The 22,191-nt window shown below is 36.7% G+C and overlaps 1 protein-coding gene across 2 annotated transcripts in view; it reads right to left on the bottom strand.

Annotated features, from left to right (window-relative positions):
* Nucleotides 1-1,927: 1,927 nt before the first annotated feature.
* The window catches only part of for (cGMP-dependent protein kinase for), a 261,102-nt gene continuing 240,838 nt past the window's right edge, over nucleotides 1,928-22,191 (bottom strand). For both annotated transcript variants that reach the window (XM_083141470.1, XM_083141469.1), the window contains exons 9-14: nucleotides 21,885-22,048; nucleotides 16,692-16,869; nucleotides 13,181-13,310; nucleotides 12,204-12,330; nucleotides 9,401-9,463; nucleotides 1,928-2,512 (exon numbers count right to left, since the gene is read on the bottom strand). In XM_083141470.1, the coding sequence (XP_082997596.1) occupies nucleotides 2,347-2,512; nucleotides 9,401-9,463; nucleotides 12,204-12,330; nucleotides 13,181-13,310; nucleotides 16,692-16,869; nucleotides 21,885-22,048 (828 nt within the window). In that variant the 3' untranslated portion in view covers nucleotides 1,928-2,346. The remainder of the gene's footprint in view (nucleotides 2,513-9,400; nucleotides 9,464-12,203; nucleotides 12,331-13,180; nucleotides 13,311-16,691; nucleotides 16,870-21,884; nucleotides 22,049-22,191) is intronic.

Raw genomic sequence — 22,191 nt, 5'->3', positions numbered from 1 at the left:
ATTAAGCGAAGTCAGACTTATCGAGGTCTGGATTAATAAGGTTTTACTGTATTTGTTTTAAAACAGCGTAATATATCATCATAGCGAACAAGTCTCAGCACTAACAAAAAGCGCATGTTCCTCAAAATTGCCCTGAAGAAATCTAGGGCAGTTCCATCTGTGCTCCACAAATCTGACGTAATATAAAATCACTTAGACACTTTTTGTATTTTCAATTAACAGGATAAACAAATAGGTACGAAAAATCACTATAAACAGCGTTGACTTATCAACTATCACAAATCTAAATAAAATTAATTGTAATGCAATCGGTCGTGGGTGAGGTCTGCACTCACTCTGACAACACTCCTTCGGCAATGATGGTCTTGGTGTGTGTGTGTGTGTGTGTCTCTCTCTCTCTCTCTCTCTCTCTCTCTCTCTCTCTCTCTCTCTCTCTCTCTCTCTCTCTCTCTCTCTCTCTCTCTCTCTCTCTTTCCTGTTTGTCATCTCATTAGAATGTAATCAGGTCACTCGTGATGCTCTAAAAGTGAGTTAAAGAGCACCACAGGACAATCGTTTAAATACTGTTAAAATGACACTTCATTAAAACAAAGTGATTGTGGCTGAGGGTTAAATGGGTGTCTGACTACCATGCGAAAGACCCGGGTTCGATCCCCTGTGGGGGAAAACCGGGATTTTTTCCACCTGTTCAAGTGGCTCCAGCACCCACCCAGCATCGTATAAAGTGGGTACCTGGAGGAAACTCTGGGGGGTAAAGGTGGCCAGGGGAGTGGTGCTGATCAACATCACCCCCACCTTCGGCCGTGATCAAGAAAGTGTGGGGCCCTAACTCCACACCCCCTATACGCCTGCCTTTATGGCATGGTGCAAAGCACAGGGGAACACTTTACTTTTTTATTTATTTATTTATTTGATCCTTTGGCTAGTTTTCACCCCTGTCCCATTTTCGCTCCATTCTGAGAATTTTTGTTCAGTTTTTTTTTGCATCCCTAGTGACAAACCTTGCAAGCAGAACATATTGTATGAGAACCAGAGAACGTAACTACAGAAATGTGGTTTTTAAGTTTTGTTTAAATAAGCTCCTCTGAAGAGCTCTATCTGGAATCAGTCAACATATTGGCAACTTCTAATCGTTAGCAGTAAGATGGAGTCCTTTATATCAAATTTATTGACCCTTTTTAAGATTCTGATATATTCCTAAGAATACATTATTTAATTCTTTCCTGTAAATTTGATAAATTGGAGTTCAGTCTGGTTCTCACAACAATATTATGCACCTGTATAGGGAAAGTAAGGAAAAGTGCAACACTTTTATTAACACTTAATAAAACCAAAAAACAGTTTTCAGATGGAATTTAATGATTTAAAAAGTGAATATCTTTGACATATAATACATAGTAATCTCTGCTTTGTTCAGTAGTTATCAGTAGACAGTAAAAACATGTTCCACTGGCAAGAATTGCATGTATAAAATGAAGAAGGAAAAAAACAGTTCTGTACAAATTACTTACATCGTTGTACGTTAATCTTTAGGCACTTTGTTTAATTACAAACACTATGAGCTACTGTTTTCTTCTGCTTCGGGTTAAAAAGAGAACAAAGACAAATTAATAACAGGCAGGAAGAGAAACCTAGATTGTATTCCATGGCACGCAAGCCTAAAAATAACATAGGCCTCTTTATCTGCTTCTATATCAGGTCATCCCTATAAACATTCTATAAAAAAAACTTTATAAAAATTCAATAGTAATGATACACAACATATTCCAGAAAAACAAACAGCAATTCTGGTTTAAACTTTCATATTTCTAACTCAGTTTCAACAATTGATTTAACAAAAACAGTGTGAAACTCCGCTGTACATTAAATTCATGACTGCCCATGAACTATAAAAGGAATTAGATTTTTATACTAAAAAACAGGTAAGTTGAACTCAAGTTGTACCTTATTGTATATTTTCACACTAATAAAATACAAATCTTTTGCTTTGCATATAATTTCTCTCTTCTTTGTATTCCTAAGGAAACAAACAATGATTCAAAAGCACCAATATGACAAACCTGTAAAGTCATTTTTTTACAAATAAAATTTGAGTAGGGTACAATGCTTGTAACCCTCTTTGGTGTTTTCCTTTCGTATTTTGTAACACTGTGGACTTACACATTCATAAGAAATGAATGTTGAGCACAGAGTATCTTTGCCTCGCAAAAAGTGTAAGTACTTCTCATATGGTACAAACCACACATACGCAGTTCGTCTTTCCATATCAGACATACATTTTCTTTAGTTCTATGTACACAATTTCAAAAAAATAGACCTATTAACTTATCACCACATATTCCTATGTTAAAAGTCAGCATCCCAGCCCGTGAGATCATCTGGTGGGGCACCTTCGGAATCTGCGGGATACTCGTCAAAGTTGGAAGTGTCCGTTACGTTACGAACGTTAGGAATGATTGGTGGGATGAGAGTGTGATTCCTTAGTCCTTCCCAGTTGAACCCATCAAACCATCTATTGGAAGAAAATGCTTTGTTAGGTGAAAATCATATCACTCGGAATTGTTGGTTACCTATGCTTAAAAGTACACTTTACAATGTAAATATAATTTTTTTTAGGTCCCCCCATAAGATATATAGGGGCGCTTATATATATATATATATATATATATATATATATATATATATATATATATATATATATATAAATCAAAGAAGGTAAAAGGAAACACTCACCGGACAGTAGAAAAATTCAAAATTTTCGCATATTTCATAACATATATATATATATATATACAAATAATGAAGGAGACAGTAAACACTTACCACACGAATAGAAATAATTCAATATTTCGCGATCTGAGTCGCATTTTCAAGAAGGTATAGATTGTCCAGCGAAAAGAATAGACTGTTGCTTCAAATGGGCTTTTACTTTCCCTACATCCTCCCTCTTTTTAAATATTGTTTTCACTACTAAGCGCAAAGGTGAACACACTTGCTTTTCTTTCGAATGCAAAACGCTATTCTGGAACTGGTTAAGCTTTCAGACCAGCAAAAGTTCCTTCCAGCAGCGCGTGTTTTAAATTTTGTTTGTGCAGGGGCACGTGAACGGAGGGGAACGGCGAGCCCAGCGTTGTCGACTGCTTTCCACCCCACCCCCTCAGCCAGTACCGCGGTAGACAAAATTTCACGGAAGGAGAGGGTGACTGACCGTTTGTTTCGACGAGGAATGACCGTGGCGGATCTGTGCTTTGGGTTGTGTTGTGTTGTGCTGTAAAAAACCGTTGGTTTTAATACTGAAATATGAGCGGAAGTAGTGTAAAGAAGAGAAGGCGTGGTGAGGTTCTCAAAAGTAAAGAAAGGCAAATAGTAATGAATATTTTTGTTTATTTAAAACAGAAAAATCCGGATCGCAGTGTAAGTTGGTTAGCCAGCGAGACGGCGAAAGCAACTGGAGTTTCTCGGGCTACTGTGTATAAAATTCGGGGCGAGGATTCTCAAGGTCCTTTTGAAACACCAGGTAAGAAACGACCCAGGAAAAGATCGCCAATTACAAGTAGAAATGTAAAATATAATGATTTTGTCAGAAGTGCTGTGCGACGTAAAGTTCACGAATTCTTTTTTAAAAACAAACCCCCAACACTTAATTCTGTTCTTGTTGCTGTTAATTCTGACTCCACATTACCGAATTTTAAAAGATCAACGTTTCATGTCTTTCTCAAAGAACTTGGCTTTTCGTATGAGAAAAGGGGCAACAAATCCATGTTAATGGAAAGAGAAGATTTAATTTCTCTTCGCCATAAATATTTAAGAGAGATTAGGAATTATAGGCGTGAAAATAGAAATATTGTTTACACTGATGAATCCTGGGTGAACACCGGAACCTCAGTCAATTATGAATGGAAAGACAAGACAATTACAACTGCAAAACAAGCGTTTCTGGCAGGTCTTTCCACAGGTTTAAAAAATCCAACATCTCGCGGAGCGCGATACGCTTTAGTGCATGCGGGTAACGAACGCGGTTTTCTGCAAAACGCCCGACTTGTGTTTCAGTGCAAAAAGAATACAGCAGATGTCCATGATGAAATGGATGGAGAAACGTATGAGATGTATTTTCGGAAACAGTTGCTCGTCAATCTCCCTCCGGGATCTGTTATTGTTGTTGACAATGCCTCTTATCATAGCCGCAAGCAAGAGCCAATGCAGACAACCTCGTGGAAGAAGAATGATTTAAGAGAATGGTTGAAATCTCATGGCATACGTTATGATGACGACATGTTACGGAGAGATCTTCTGGAACTTACAAATATTCATAAAATTAAGTACGATAAGTATAAGATCGATGAGATGGCAAAACAGATGGGGCATACGGTGCTTCGTTTGCCCCCATATCATTGCGAACTGAACCCGATTGAACTTGTGTGGTCACAGGTTAAGCATTATGTGCGGTGTAACAACACTACATTCAAAACTAAATACATTGAAAATTTAATCACTGAATAATTTAAGACAGTAACAGTTGAAAACTGGCAAAATTACGTATAACATGTCATGGACATAGAGAAGGAAATGTGGAATGCAGATGAATTGCAGGATGACGTTGATCAGATAATAATCCACTTGGGTGAAGATTCCAGCGAGAGTGATGATCTGACAGAAGAAAATGATTCTGGTGATGATTCTGCAATGGAAGGAATTAACCCCCTGGAGTGACATGTGAGAGAAAATTAAGTTCATTAAGAATTATTCTTTCAGTTTATGTAATTTTGTGAATTTGTTTCTTGTTTTTAATAATAGCTCACCGTGAACTTATTTCTTCAATTTGTACGTACCCGCGATTCAAGCGCCACGCACGTTTGTTTGGTCTTGTACTTTCACTGCCAGCAAGTCCGTTACTCGCCCCTGCGGCAAGCGGCAACGCTGTTCTCATATACCCAACAGTCTATTCTTTTCGCTGGACAACCAATAGATAAAAGATCGACGACACTGTGAGTAGAGGCACAGAATACTGACCGTAGCGTCTCTACGGTCAGTGTTGCCAGAAACAGTTGAAAGGAAACACGAAATACTTTAGCCAGTGTTTACTGTAAGGTGGGTGGGTAGTTTCGGGGAGGAGAGGAAAGAGTTACTGGTTGGCTAGGTTGAGTCCGGGGGGTATAGTGGCGTGCATGCCTGCTATATAGGCCCTTTCCCATCGCCTGCGGAAAGATGTGTCAGAGCGGGGGGGTAAAAGGTGGATGATGGCAACATGGAAGCAGTTATTGAAGGTGGTGTTATGGCTGTTGGTGTGGATGGCAACTGTGAAATCGGAGTTTTGGGTGGAGGAACGGTGATTATTTATCCTTAGATTCAAGGGGGTGGAGGTTTCGCCTAGGTAGAAGTTGCTGCAGATTTGACAGATGAGGGTGTAAATTAGGTTGGATGAGTGGCAGGTGCCCTTAGGGTGAAGGGTGAACTCACCTGCCGCTGTAGGGATAAATATATATAAAAAGAAAAGATAACTAAAAGAGGAAACCAGTTTTAGCTCAGATATTTTCAGCCAAAACTTTGGATATATATGTTTCCTCTAAAAAATTATAGCTCTGATATTATATCACTTCCCTACTTAAAAAAAAAATAAGCTTTGATTTTTGTTCAAAATTGAGTATCAATTTTGACCTTACATTTCAGCCATTTTCATTCGAGATGGTGAAAAAAGGCACAGAACATAAAATAAAGTTTGAAATGTACTGAAAACAATGTTGTTTACCACAGCTTTCTATCATTTTTCTTATCTGAGTTATCATACTTATAGCAACTGTCTGGAAAGGCCAAAAATATCCGAAATCATGAAACAAAATGGCCACCATTTTAAACCAAAGTCAAGTTTTAGAAAAATAATGCCTGCTTTGAACTACCCCTGCATAGGGGTTTGAACAACAAAAATATTGAACATTTTAAAAATGATCAGGCAACCAGTGCTGGACCATTCAGTATGGACTGACCCATAGGCATTCTGGACAAAAACTCTGGTCTTATAGGTCTCGTGAGACAACTTGAGCTCTGGGGAAAGTGGAAATCCAAGGAGGCCATATTGGTTTTGTCAAGAAAAAGGCAGGCTGGCGGAGCAAATTTTCAATGTTGCCATCTACAGATTTAAACAATTAACTGGATGTAGATTTGCATAATTTGGAAAAAGGGGTTCTGCATTGCGAAGCCAGGCAAGAAATGTGGCAGAAGCCTCGTTTCCCAAGATACTCGCCGATATCCGTGACAGAGTGATTAGCACAGTGTGCTACGACGCGAGGAGCACCAGGTTTGAATTCCGGCCTGTAGATGGTAGTGTTTTTGTGTGTGTCCCTTCATCAATATCATCATATCTTCACTTATTGTCATCTTCGCGATTAGCCAAAAGTGACAGGAAAGCAAAGTAAAATAAACCAAATGAATTAATCAAATTTGGATAAAGGGCTTATTAATTCATTGATTGATTTATTTTACTTCACTTTTCTGTCACTTTTTGCTAATCGCAAAGATCAGGATGACTGATGATGAGATGAAACTGATGAAGGGACAATCACAAAGAACACACAGGACCTATGACGTCGAAGCGCACTTTGCTAACCACTTTGCCACAAACAGTAAAGAGGGGTTATTAGAAGACTTGAAAGAGATTCTTACGTTGTGGATAATACTGTACCTACACCTATCAAAGAAGTTGCGAGAAAAAATCAATTTTCGATTTGGGGTCTCATTATGGAAATGTTTACTTGATCTTTGTCTTCCTTATTAAAGAACTGAATCTAGTAGGAGGTTTTGATGGAGAAACCAGATACTATTGTTGTTCATGCCAATTTCTTTATAGAGATATTCATCACTGCCCAAACACTGGAAGAGCCATGTACTTATTGTACATGATATATGTGTATATATACATACACACACACACATGTATATATACACATATATATTGAGAAGACACGTATATACGCATTGATGATATCAAAGGGGTGGACAGACATTTTAACCCAATAACTTCCATTACGAAAAGGAGAGAGAATGAAATGGGAGAAGAGGAGCTTGCGGCATTGTGTACAAAGCAAATACAGCTGTAATAGGTTAGAAGGTCGATATACTTTTTTCTTTCCATTAAAATAACGTAGTGTATATACAGCTTTGCTAAGAAATGCTCTTGGTTATCACAGGCATTCTGGTAACATATATTGAGAATAGCAAGAAATTAGTGTGGTTGGAAACACTGCTTTTGAAGGGCAGAGAACTCATTATGAGGGTTGTCACTGCCTCCGCGGTCAACTCGAATACTTTCTCCCCAGAGCTCAAGTTGTGGCACGAGACCTATAGTACAATTTCTGTGAACTAAAAGTGAATAAACATCATAATAATGCTTCTCCCACTTATTCAACATTTCTAACAATATTATGTGTACCAGGGATGTTGGAACCGGGGGGGACTTGCCCCCCACTCATGAACAAGGGAGGATAGTATTTTTGCCCCTCCGGTCACATGCTAAAAATGAGGCTATATTTTTCCAACTTATGTTTCGTTTTGAAAAAAACTGCAAAAATATTTGTGCACTAGTTAAATGAACGTGCACTCAAGTTTTCACTACCAGCAAGAAGTACATGTCAGAAAGATCTATGTGCAGATAAGAATGACAGCCACGTCTCAGCAAATCAATGCAAGGTGGAATTATCGCCTTAGGAACTCGCTGCTTCTGTTTCCAGTTTTCCTTTGTATCTACCAGGTTTTGTATGTACACGTGCGGTCGGTGTGAAACAATAAACCTTGCATTCCCCCATGGGAAGGGGCAGAGAACAGCTTAATTTTAAATCTCTTCTTTCCAACTACAACTACACGGATGCAAGGACTCTGAACCAGGGGGGCAGGTCGAGCTTGAGCCTTCTAGGCAAAAAAGTTGAAGGTATTAAAAAAAAATTGAGTCTAATACTAGGTGACGCGGTGATCTAGGTGGTAGGTCGTCTGACTGCCCTGTGGAGACCAGGGTTCGATTCCTGGGGTGGGTGATCTAACGTGGGAATTTTTCCAGCCTTGTCCCCGCATAAATTGCTCTGGGGCTCACCCAGCCTCAAATGAATGGGTAACCCTGGGGGATAAATGCAGCCGAAACATGGTGCTGATCACATCACCTCCAAAATGTCAGGGATCGAGAATGTGTGGGCCCTACCCACACATCCCCTAAATGTGTCTTCATGGCACGGTTCTACATGCACGGGTAACAAAAAAGAAAAGCTCACACATGAACATAATGGTTTTACCTCTTTCTGAGTTAAAAAACTAAGCTATCAGCTGTGAACATGATGTTTAAAACAAAGATTAAACTTTTAATAAATCTAAATGACCAAGAAATAAAAGTTTCTCCCTTAGTTCTTCCGCCTCTTTTAGTATTGCCTGATTTGAAGAAACCACAGAGGAGGGGCAAGATTGTATTTTTGCTCCCCCCCCCCCACCACCAGTCGCACCCTATAAAATGAGACTGTATCTATTTCAACTTATCTTGTTTTTGAAGAATATTTGGAAAAAATATTTTTGCACTAGATATGTGAAAGTGTACTCAAGTTTCAGTTAACAGCAAAAATCACGTGACATCGCAGTCAGGTCTCTGAAAATCAAGTTTTCCCATAGGAATTCCCTGATTGTTTCCAGTTTTGCTTTGAAGTCTGCCAGGTTTTGTACCTACAAGTGCCCTCGCATGTAACAATACACCTAGGAAGGAGGACAGAGGACAGCTTGACTTTAAATCTTCCGGTGCACTTTCTGAACACGAGCTTTTCTTTAAGGACCCTTGCTGTCAAAAAGATCATCGGCCATGAGAAAAGGCATTCACCTTGTAAGTTCTTGGAAATTCAAGTCTAGGCTAATCTCCCCTTCCCTTTCCAAATTTAGACTTGGTCAGAGGACACAGTTATTGTTCAGAGTAGAATAACTGTAGAAGGCGTGTTTCGGCATTTACTCTGGAAATTGTAGTGATGAGTTTGGATTTTCTTTCGCACCAAGCGTTAAAACTTTGCATATATATGTGTAAATTATTTGCAGAAAGTACACATTGGAAAATCACTGCACTGCACTTAGTCGCCTGATATAGAATCAAAATAACAGGTAAGTTTTACTTATCTCCTTACGTTATCTTTATTAATTTATATTTTCTGTGTGAAAGGACATAAAAAGGCGATATATACATGACTGATAACAACAGCTCCACCGTCCCTCCAACTCAATCACACAGATGGCAGTGGGGTGGCAAAGTAATTCAGATATATCCCAAACAACCTTCTGTAGTAATTACGAAATAGAGAAGAAACTAAATAGGAAATTGTCTTCATGAAGCTTACGCTATAATAAAGTGGAGACTGTGGTCATATGATAGAAAAATAGTTTAACTTACTTGTGCTTTTGAATTTCACCAATGCCACCTTTTTGATAGCCCAATCTTTCAGCTGGGTTGTCCCTAAAAAATATTATATACCATTAGCACAAATATCCCAATAATTGGATAAACATCAGGCAATAATAAGTAATAAGTAAACAACCATGAAAAGTGGAAATACAAATAGAAATTCATTTAAACTTACAATATTACAGATGACAAAGTATTGTTCAACCTTTCAGTCTTGAAACATACCTTCCATGGAAACAAAAAATCAAAGCACTGTGTTTCTTAGAGTAATTGTATTGTTGTAACCATTATCTTTGAGTATATAATTTTCCCTTTATTTCGCATCAGTTGTGGCCCAAATAACATGTTGACTGAAGCTAAATTCAAACGTGTTAAGTTAAAACAAATATTGTACAAGTAATGTTTCATGTTTCCATGTTGTGAATTGAACTGTTTTTCCAATGGTTAATTTTGACGGACCACTACCGGCACTGCTAAAAAACTGTACAAAATTTGAAAATGGGATGCAAATTACGTTAGAAATAATCTATTTTGAGGTATAAGTTCCTATAATTCAAAAGTAAACGTCTTAACAGAAAGGAAAATTAAATGTAAACACAATATTGTTGGAATTAAGGTATGTGAAGCTGATATTTACATTCACGCTCCTTAGAAATATATTGCCGCTATTGCATTTCCCAAAACCAAAAACTTCAATTTCAGCCAAAACAATAATAATAAAATAAATTTAAAAAACAATTCATGATCAGTTTTCTGAGACAGAAACAGCATTCTCTTGATTGACTTCATGACCCCTGGCACAACAGTTAATGCTGCTGCATATTGTCAGACTTTAGAACAGCTTCATCGAGCCATTCAAAATAAGAGAGGGAGAATGCTCATACATGGTGTCTGCTTGCTTCATAACAATGTTCAGATCTGCACCTTGAACTTCTGGAATATGTTTTGGACCATTTACCATATAGTCTGGACCTTGTACCCAGTGACTTTCACTTGTTTCTTCACCTAAGAAACATCTTGGTTGGGCTTTACTGCATAAGCAACTCTTGTGTTTTACTGTTTCGGCATTAAAAAAAATGTTCACTCGTAGTACTTAATTCGTGCATTGTTGGCACTGTGCATTTTACAATTAGAACTTCCTGTTCTGTGAAATAATATAACTTTCTTACATTACTTACCAAGCTGCTTTCCTTTATCAAAATCCATGTTGTAAACACACATATTGCCATGTCAAACTAGTTTTTAACGTGGATATTTATGCGAATTTCGACTAGGATTCAACTTTCTTCATTTAGTGTTTTCATCCGTATTTATGATTTTAATTTTATTTTTGGATATTAAAGTTTCTATTTTTTAATAACTGAAAATTATTTTCATTAATTAAAATTGTTTTTCTTCAATTTGTTTGGGAAATATATGGTTTTTGGTTATTTTATTGTTCAAGGTTGCCCTATCATTGTGCGATAAGGTAGACCTGGACTTCATTTGTCTCCCTTATCACACAACGTGAGGACAACCTTGCATTGTGACGTTACTCAAGGAATACCTATGTTGTTAGGTTTGGTTCTCTTAGCCTAAATACCTGTAACTGTATTGCTTATGCGAAGATAACTAAACCCAACAAGTCTAACATAACAAATTAGGCATTTAACTTACATCTGCACGTAAATTAGGCTCATTATGTTTCATTTATAATGGAGGTTCCTGAAATTGTTTCCTCACCATAAATCCTACATTTCTGGAGTTTTCATTCATACCATTTCCAAGGATGTATTATACAAATTTCTATTAGGAAGGGCTGATTTGACATCCGTACCCTTGGTTGAAAACACTTCAATAAAGATGGCACAGTGAAAGAAGTCATGTCACACAGCAGGTGGCAGACTTTTATAACTCTGGAATACATTAGTAGGTTTCCAGGCTTATATCGCATTTGTTACAACCTGTCCCGCTTCCCACGCTAGCTGATCGCTGGCCTTTCTAGCAGAAACCACGCGGTGTTTGCTTCTGCAGACCGTGTGAATCCCATGCTGGGGAAAACCGAAGCCAGGCTGTGAATAAAATACGCGGAAATGCACAAATATACATAATTCCCCTTCCTGAATGTTCCAGCTAAGATGACACTAATCAGCACCACGCTTACAAAACAAGCTTCTTCAACAAGACACAAACAAAACACATGAGTTAGACCACAATGTGGTAACAGCGTCTACGTAAGCACCTCTCTTTTGCCTTCCATTCGCTCCTTGCTCCCCAGCAGATGACTTTTCCCTCGTTTCTCATTGGCACCAAAACTGTCGAGCCATCACTAGTGTGGGAAACGGGACAGGTTCTAACTAACGCGGTATAGGAAGTGTTTCAACTATGTTAAAAAGTATGTGAATGCAAATTGGCCTTTGTATCGTTACTTTCCAGACATGCCTCACAGGAAATCCCCCACAAGCACAAAACACCCTTAATACACATACAAGAGTTCACTCTTTAATAATATGTTGACTAAAATTAACTTTAGGAATGTCATTAAAATTTTGGGCTTTTTTTAAAAATCGTCCATTCTCCCTGTCATCTGTTATTGATATAAACATAACTATAATATTTATTGTTCATTAACTTCTGGCAAGAATCTCGAAAAAAGAACTTGGAGCTGATCAGTTCTCATTCTTTGCACAAAATTTCAAGTTATCCTGTGCAATCTTGCCAATAAACAAATCACACTGAAGTAAAAACTTTTGCGTTGGACTTCATAAGCTATTTTAACATGTTAATTGACGAACCCTTATCCATACAATACCTGCAAAGCTTCCTGATCAATGCTGATGCATTCCTGGTGATGTTTCTGGGGAACTCGATGGCATCAATACCTTTAAGTATAATGTTGTATGTTCGCATGGGGTCAGCTCCAGTAAATGGAGGAGTTCCTGAAAATTACAAGGACAAAGTGTTACTATGGAAACATCATGAACACCAAATATTGAACTTTGTTGGATTAAACAATGAACAACTATTCAAAAGCTCAGGCATAGAGGGTTAAGATCTCCTGATTGTTGTGCAATGACCAAAAAGTATACAAGATTTAATAGTTTAACAATATACAAGGGATTAACATTCATCGTTTTACATGTAGTACTACCAGCAGTAGTATCAAATTCAGTTCTAAAAAACTTTTTTTTAGATATTTCTAGTTTGCTTATGGAAATTTCCATTACCTTTTTTTTAAAAAAATTACTGTGTTTTTTAATGTTTGTGCATTTTCTGTATCATTAAATCAGAATAATAAACATGTCACTATGAACTGTTGCTAGTCGAATTTTAAAATCTGCATGTAAGGCATAGTTATTCATACTGTTACCGGTTGAGTTTCTTTAGGAATGCCACTCTCATGCAAGAATTAATTACTTTTAATCGAATCTAATATTAATTAATAAATTCAATGTTTTAGGAACACATTCCAAAATGTGTAGCTTTATCTTCGTTGGATTTATGGCTTTCTTAGCCTGTATTTGAAAAAAAAAGGGAGGTGGAGGGGCAGGTGCCTGAATTATTCAGCCTTTGGCAACACCTTTCAATAAAATTTAAGAAAACATACTTGAATCATCAAATTATGCTTCTTAAATTTAATTTAAAGATACAACAAAACGCAAAATGTATTTTTTCCATTTCCTCAAAATTATCTGAAATGGCTTTTACTCCTTAGCAGGGCAGTATTAGAAAATAAGAATTTTACATATAACCTGTGTGGAATAGGCTGATAAGTTATGGGTGACTCACCTGTCAATAATTCATACATTAACACTCCTAGTGACCAGTAATCTGCACTGATGTCATGACCTTTGTTGAGAATAACTTCAGGTGCTACATATTCCGGGGTTCCACAGAAAGTCCAAGTTTTTCGCCCATGCTGAAATTACAAATAGTGACATATGAACTACATTTGCTAAGAATGTATCTGTTGGCATGTTAATAAACGTTATGGATGCAGTGACCCTGAAAATAAAGCTATATGCTGCTTCTAGACCACTTATTTATCAAAGTAATCAGTCCTTTCTCGGGAATAACACAAATTAAATGGGTGTTCTTTGCGAGTGTCCCTTCTTCAAATTTATCTGGTCATCCCTCATCATCATGATTTGTCAAAAGTGACAGAAAAGTGGTGTAAAATTATAAAAAATAAAATACAATGATATCTCTAAAAACAGCCTAATTTAGTGGAATTTTCTGACATTTTGTTGTTATTGTTATGAATGTACATCCTGGGTTTATAAAGTAAATGTCTAAATATGCAGTTTCAAAGATAAAACCCACTGATTAAGGAGAATAACGAACCACTAATGCGCTTCAAGGAGCAATGTGATTTTGTACAGTATCAGTAATTTTTAGATCTGTATTGATTGATTCATTTGGTTTATTTTGCTTCATTTTTCTGCCATTTTTTACTAATTATGAAGATGAAGATGAGAGGTATTATCAGGGTGTGAAATCATTTAAGACTGGTGGGGGGTTAGAAAGATCATAATCTTCAAACTCCCCTCTCCCCACAAACATACATATAAATTAGATGATATACATATTTATAATGTTATTAAAAGTAAAAAATAATTACTAAATTAAAAATATATTAGTATTATTATTATTAATTACACAAATTAATTTGTTACTTTATGTTAATGTAAATCAATTAGATTTCATAGTTATTATTGTTTTGCATTCTTGCTTTACTGTTGTTGTGCATATTGCTGTAGGTTTGATAATGATCTCTTGAGAGTGAAATAGCATTGAACACTCACAAGTACACTAATTTGTGTGTGTTTTCGATATTATTCTTCGTATAGTATATTTGAAATTAGAAGTAATTGCTTATCTTTTGTTTGTTGTAACAAAAACTCTCCTCCCCGGAAATTTTTGTTGGGGGGGATTTTTGAGGCCAAGATTGTTGGTGGGAGGAAATCCCCTCATCCCCCCAGGATTTCGCACCCTGAATAATATGATTAAATTTAAAACCAGCACAAAGAACACTTGGGATTTGAGCCAGGGACCCCTGGCATCATAGCATGCTGTGCCTAGTCACTCCACTATGCAGGCTGGCTATTGTATCTGTATTTTATTTGTACAGGCAAAATTTTCATCTTTTTTCATCCCTATTATCAGGCCCATACCCAGAGGAGGGGCCATGCCCCCCCCCCCCCTCGAGCCATGATTTTTTTAATGTGAATATATAAAAAGCTACGAAAATAAAGGACGATTTTTCAAACTTGTAAAAATTTTAATTTTATCCGTGCATAATTAATGTATTTGTTGTGTAGAGAGGCAGTCTGCAATATTGCACTGCAAAAAATGTTGGTGTTAAAACGACACAAGAGTGTGGTCCCTGGAGGTCTACACCACATTTTGGTCAACATTTAACTTCAATGGTGTCAAAAAGGTGTTGACTGCAACCATTTGTCTGCGTTATTTCAACACCAGTGAGGTTAAATGTTGACCAAATGTGGTGTAGACCGACTGGAACCACTCTCTGAGTCACTTCGACACCAGTGTTTTTTTCAGTGTGGGTACTTTTAGGTTTATAACCATTATTTATGCAAGGCTACCAGCAGTGGCGGCAATTGGAGGGTCATGGGGGGGGGGGGGGGAGGTACCCTTCACTATTTCCACTTTTGCTCCTGCACTACCCAGACCCGGTGGAGGCACATAGTTATTTGGATCCCACATTAAACTGTAGGCCCAGTCCAAATTAGTCTATCTGTGCTTAAAAGTGGACAAAAAACAAAAACTCAAACTTGTCTACGAAGTTCTTGCAACCCAGTTTTAGCACCCAATCACCGCTACTGGCTACCAGGTGAAAATGTCTCTCTCTTCATTTTTTTTTCTGGGTTAACCATAGCCCACTATGATCCTTCGTAGCAGGCTATGGATTAACTCATATTTAAAATACTTTATTGTAATAATAATTGCTAATGCGTATAATTTAATTCACAAATATATTATTTTCTAAACATATAATTATCGTGGCTGTCCAATGGTTCTGGTATGAGCATATAGAAGAAATTTGAAAACATTTTTAATTTGAGAAACTCAGAACTATCTGAATACTTCTGACCAGTATCGGCAATTGGGTGCCACAACTGGGGAAGAGGAGGGGGGTAAAGATAGATAAGTATTAAGAGGCCATAGTACAGGGGAAAAAGTGGCAAAAAAGTATAACTATATATATATATATATATATATAACACGAATCTGGCCCCTCCCTAAAAAAATTCCTGGATACGGGCCTGCCTAATATGTACTATGGTGATAGTAGTGCAAGACACACAAGGACAATTGTTGAACTGTACAATTCCTGATATTATCTTCAGCTCTATGTACTTGAGAACGATTTAGATGAAAACAGGGTTGCAGCCAAAATGATGGGTGATTGAATTGTCACATAAAAATCGAGCTGCTCAACTGAACAATGCTCAATATTTAATCCTTATGTGCATACTTATTCTTGCTAATTCTTGTGTAAAGTATGCATGATAAATATGTAGGCTATTTCAGAATTCAAAATCAGATTGGTACGAGCACATGGCTTACTGTAATGCTGCAGCGCATGTGCAGAAATAAACTGTCATGTGTTGCCTCACGCCACACCAAGTGGTCAGTCACTGTGTTCAGTGCTTGGTGTGTAGTGAATGGTGAGCAATGGTCAATGGATCATACAATAGAAGCTTCTGCCAAATTGACACAAGTGTTACTCCAGCAGTTTTGGTGGGAGGTGTCTGACCACCTTCCCTACAGCCTGGACCTCACACTTAGAGCAATGAGGAGCTGATGGACAGTGTTTGGGAGTGGCCAAGTTCCCTGGCAACCTTCTTCAACAAGGTTGTACAGAAGATGGTGCAACGCTATGACAAATGTCTGAATTCAGGTGGCAATTATGTTGAAAAATAGTTCACATGCATGTGCAACTTTTATGTATAATAAGTATGGTTTTCTTTATTTCAGTACCGTGCCACTCCACTAGCATGGTACTGATAATGTCACTGGCACAGTAGCCAATACCAAGAATGTGTAGTGTTCTCCCCCCCCCCCGCCCCTCATTATGTGCCTTCATCATAGCATGCTGCAATGAACAAGGCATGCCTCTATTCTTTCTTTGTTCATGTGTCAAAATGTCACACTTAAAATTTGGAAATATAACATTTTTACATGAAGATAATATTATGTAAATGTCGTATAATGGATCTACAACACAGCTTTTACAAAGAAGAGAAAAAGTACAAGAGTACAAACAAACACATACCTGTAACTTCTTTGCAAATCCGAAATCTACAAGTTTGACATATCCATTCACATCTAGAAGAAGATTTTCTGGTTTCAAGTCTCTGTAAATTATATTCCGGCTGTGGAGGTAGTCAAACGCCTCTACCACACAGGCTGTGTAAAATCGAGTTGTGGCATCATCAAAATAGTGCTTATCCCTAGTTGAAGAAAGTAACACCATGTTACTTAATTAACAAGAATCAGCATATACAAATGTAATAAGTTACCACCTATACAATCTCCTTTTATGGTATATTGGAAGGAGGAGGTAAGGCAGAATGTCTAACAGGTTTTGCTCAGTCAAACATGCACATCATCATAAAGTGAAACAATTTTAAATGATTTAATACATAATATATTACGTATCTAATTGTAGAACTAATATGTATAAAAGAAGAAAATAAAAATAGTATTAAAGTATCCATAGATTTCCTTTCAATTACTAGTGTCAGTCAAATATAAACCAGAATTTCACTCAAACTTTTTATTACATGGAAATATTGCAAATATACAAATGGATCATTTTTCTGTGTACATTCCAGTACAATCAAGTCACCTTTGTCATGGAATTTGGTAATTTAAAATGCCCCAGGTATAGAAGAACTGAGGTTGGTGCCAAAGACAATTACAATTAACCTCCTCATCACTCTCGAAACATTGACTCCCAATGCCTCCTTAAGGGCTCCAAACAAATAATAATCAAAGGGTGAAAGATCAGGGGTATATGGAGGGTGTTCCAGCACAGTCCAGTGCATTTTCAAATTTTTCTTGAGTTAACCCTTACTGCCAAGATGTGACATATATTGTCGGTCAGATGACATAACGACGTATCTCAGTTTTCAAACTTTTCAGGAGAAGCAAAAAACGTTTTGACACACACTTTGGTAGATAGTTGTGAGAATACTATCTATCCCTGAGAATTTTTATTTTGTCTTAAAAGTGACTTATGTTTCTGCAATGGAATAGTGTGGTTGAATGTTACATGTGATGCTTACGTGCTTGGAACTTCATAATTTATTGAGATACATCGGTATGTCAGACTGTAATTATTAATCACTCGGAAATATCTTTGACATACGCCATGAAAATTGGTATCGAGTTGCAGCTGCATGATTTGACAAATCATCTTTTTTAATCAAAATGTGAACAAAATCATACATAAATATTTATGATGTTATTGTCTGTTAAGCTTATTTGTTTTTCTTTACTTTTCAAAGTGAATTGTTATATTTAGTTTGAAGTCCTTTAAATTTACATGTTTTAAATACAATAGAAAAATTACAAAACTTTTCCCTACTAAGTACAATTAAAAAATAAAAAGTGCAAAATTACTTCACAACAATACCACAATACTGAGATATAATTTAGCTATATTACATTAGCATCAAGAAGGAACCTTTTTTGTAGTATAGAGTGACCCGAAACACGTTGTATAATAACAGATCAATTCAGAGGTTCCAACGACCAGCTCACATTGACAATAACTTCATATACTTCTCGTGTGCTATTTTCACAGGTTCTTTGTTCAATGGAACTATCTCTGTAGGATTATATCTCTTCAATACGAATTTTGCGGGATCCTTTTGTAGCAAACTTATTTTCATGTAGATAGTGTTTTGCTTGCTTTCTGAAATCGTAGTATTTCACGAATATCTTTCCAACTAAACATAACACCATCATCACTCTTCTTAAGCTGGAAAAGTCTCAGATCTTCAGCAAGTGCCTTAAAATCTAGAAAATCTTGGTTTGGATGGTTTCTTCGTGCCAGTTGGATGATGGGTACGAGCCGAGAGGGAACAAATATTTCTCCAATTTGCTCTAGCGATCTGGAGGTGGCACTGGGCAGAGTCTCCCACGTCTTGCCCATGATGTGGCTCAAAATATCTCAGCTAACTAGCTAACTCTCTAGCCTTTTTCAACCCGAAGGTTTGTGGCTGCAGCAACACATGCCTTCCATCTGTCTATATCAAGAAACAGCAACATGAGGAAGAAAAAAAAAAAAAAAAAAAAAAAAAAAAAAAAAAAAAAATCGCAGCACAATTTATTTTATATTCTCAGCTGTTAATATTACACACATCAATGCAGCCACTAGAATCATATTCTTGTTTTGGCCAACACAACTGTAGCTGAACTGATGTATTCATAGCCTTCATTACGTAACATCTTACTATATTTTTCTTCCCTTCTTTTCGAGAAGCCATAGTGGTGCCTTTTTTGATGAATCGTCGATATCAAAATTTTCAGGATTTGTTGCAATGTGGTCTGTAGTGATGGCAATGCTATCAGGTATTAAAAAATTGTCTTTCTGCACTTCGTTTACCTCACATTTTGATTTGTCAATAAGCACCCATTTCTCGTGAAATGTACAGCAACTGTCTTGAACAAAATGATCCCAGCAAAGCAGGATGTGACAATTGGAACATGAGAAGAAGACTGCATCCTTACATCCTCGTGCTTCCCAATGTTGTGATTTCCCTGGGACATAATCGGGATCATCCAGATCACTGACATCTTTTCCAAATAATCCACTGTCGATATCAAAGTCATCCTCGCCCTGTTCTTGCGTTGAGGATGATATTCCTTCCATTTGTACAGCAGCTGAGCCAGAGGTGTATTTTCATCAGATGATATCGCAGAATCTTCATTATCTGTTTCCATAACAGTACCACTTCCTTTCTGAAGACCAGTACAGATATCCTGGCTTCGATGTTCTTTTTCTTTCCGAGCACATGTACTTCTCTTGATGAAACAATATTTCTTGAGCCATCTTCCCAGAGTACTAAGACGTCCGTCCATCTTCTTCCTACGGTGGCTGATTGCAAACTGACTGGGGGCAAGTTGAAAGCTTTGAGAATTTTTTTACAACGTCGGATATTGCCTAATAGAGCTTACAAACAATGCTTATCTAATATATAGCTTTGATTCTTCTTCGGAAAACTGTGCCTCTGTTGTTGAATTGTGATATTTCCGACTTATGAACAGCCCAATGTATATTTCTGTATTAGGAAACATCTGGCATTCCTTCAACAAAAGGTATCAATGTTCATTTTAGCTCTTGCTTTCATTATCCTTTGTCAGACTGTGCTGATATTGTTAGATTGTGGCTTCGCCGATCTGTAAAGATTGAAATATATATTTCTGCATTACTTTTCTTTTATTTCTGTGTGCGTATTGTTTCCATTTGCTGCTTTAAACAAAACGAGATACGCCAACTTGTGATACAGCTTAGAATTTACTTTGACATAACAACATAAGTCAAGATACGCCACTAGGTCGTACCAAATTCTTTAACAAATTGAGATACACCAAATCAAGAAACATTCATAACTTCGTTATTAGTTGTTTTTGAGCTACGCTGCTTCATCAGATGATTTATGGAACTGGTATGACCACAAAGATATCAATAACTCAATTTCGAATAAAACTGAGATACCTCGTTAGGTCATCCGACCGACAATATGTCACTTTTTTTTTACTTTTGGAATGTGCTGTGACTCAGGTAATGTTTGGAGATACATGTTTTGACTGCTACACGAGTCTGGAGGCATCCTATAAGTAATACGTAACGTTGAATTTGATTCTGGCTATATTTGGGGAATAGGGGCTAATTCCCACCAAATAAAATCATGGCTTTTACATTTTACATTTTTTCCCTCCAAAAGTATCAGCAGCAAGTGTGCAGTTCTTGCCATGAGAATGGAACACCCATTGGGCAATACGCAGGTATCATTTTGAACCTGCATGGAGGCCCGACAAAGTTCATATTTCATTATTTTTCTTCTGTTTGGCGAATGACTGTATTGAACAAAACGAGTTTTTATCTGCAAGTTTAGCATTTGTAGTTACCAAGATATAACTTTTTATTTAAAACCTTGTAGAATTTCAAATTTCCCACCAAAAAAAGAATGGCTTTTACATTAGAAAATATTTTTTTTCTCGAAAAATATCTGCAGCAAGTACACAATTCTTGCTAAAAGAATGGAACACATGTTGAGCAATACGCAGGTACTGTTTTGAATCCTCACATTCTGGTGTTGCCTACATGGCAGCCCAGTGAAGTTCAAATTTTGTAAGTAAATAAATAAATATATTTTACTTTCTTCTTCTTCTATTAGGTAAATTAAAATGTTTTTTGAACCACAGGCTTTTAACCTAGACTATACTGAAAAAAAAGGACTAGCATTGTAGTTACAGAATGATAAATTTTTATTAAAAACTTTGCACAATTTTAAATTTCCTGCTGAAAATGCCCTGTGTTCTGGTGTTGTTGCATAAAACGTGCATTGATGTTTTAAGGGTTAAACATGTTCGTGCCTACACACAAACTTTTACTGTCACAAAAACACATGATATTTTTGATAATGTTTAATTAAATTAAGCTGCTTTAACCTTGATAAAATTCCACTTGGCAAAAAATTTAACAGTAATATGTTTTGCAACTGTGTTCACTACTGACTGAAAGTTTTGAAGGTGAATTGAGCAGCATATAACAAGTCTCAGACACATCCATTTCAACTTCTGATTGGTCTTAAGTGGATATGCTTGCTTGTGCAGCTGGACGGAACAAATTCCGGTTCATATTTGACTGACCCACATAATACTGATCACATTTGCATCACGGGCACCCAGACATGCATTTATTTGATGAATGAATGTACATTAAACATACAATTGCAGATACTAAGTGTGCAGCAGTGTTCTAAAGTGACATTTGGGTGCAATTCGGTTCCCAATGCACAAAATGTCACCTAACAGGAAACTGAGGTGCCAAATTACACCTTTACAGTACAATAGAAAAATACCAATGTATGAAAAAATAACATTAATTTTTTTTGCTATTCGTGAGTAGTGATGAGAAATTATTATAAGCTGAAATTTGTCACAAAAGCTGTCTCAATTTCTACTCTTTTGATGTACATAGAAATAAGCAGTACAATGTCATTTATTTGTAAAAAAAAATGTAGATATTTGTTAAATATGAAATATTTTAATCACTATTTGATTGTTTTTGGCACTGTGATCCAAGCAGAAGGAAGCTATTTCCCCCAGTTAAGAAAAGTTACATAAAGAATCCCTCAGCTAGGATAATTTGCATAAGCATTCTACCTACTGCAATGTCTCCATTTTGAACCATACAAGCATCTAAAAATGCTACTTAATTCATATTGTTTACCTTAGAATAGTCCACAATTCTCCACCTAGACAAGCTTCCATCAACATGTACAAGTACTTCTTGTCCTTGAAAGTCTTGAAGAGCTTTACAATGAAATCACAGTTCGCTTCGCCCATAATTTCTTTCTCTGACATAATGTGTTGTTGTTGTCTGGTTTCTACAATCTTAAAAGGAGAACACAATGTATTAGGAATCAAGAACCTAATATTAAGATTTTATTAGCAAATGTGCAAAATGTCTAAAATTTTGCTATCCTCTATATTTCTATATTTTATACAGGGTGGTTAAAAAAAGTAACCAAAAGTAT

Source organism: Lepisma saccharinum, chromosome 20 (genome assembly GCF_977018435.1).
Source record: "Lepisma saccharinum chromosome 20, izLepSacc3.1, whole genome shotgun sequence".
Classification (NCBI taxonomy): Eukaryota; Metazoa; Arthropoda; class Insecta; order Zygentoma; family Lepismatidae; genus Lepisma; species Lepisma saccharinum.
This window is presented reverse-complemented; position numbering and strand designations above follow the sequence as displayed.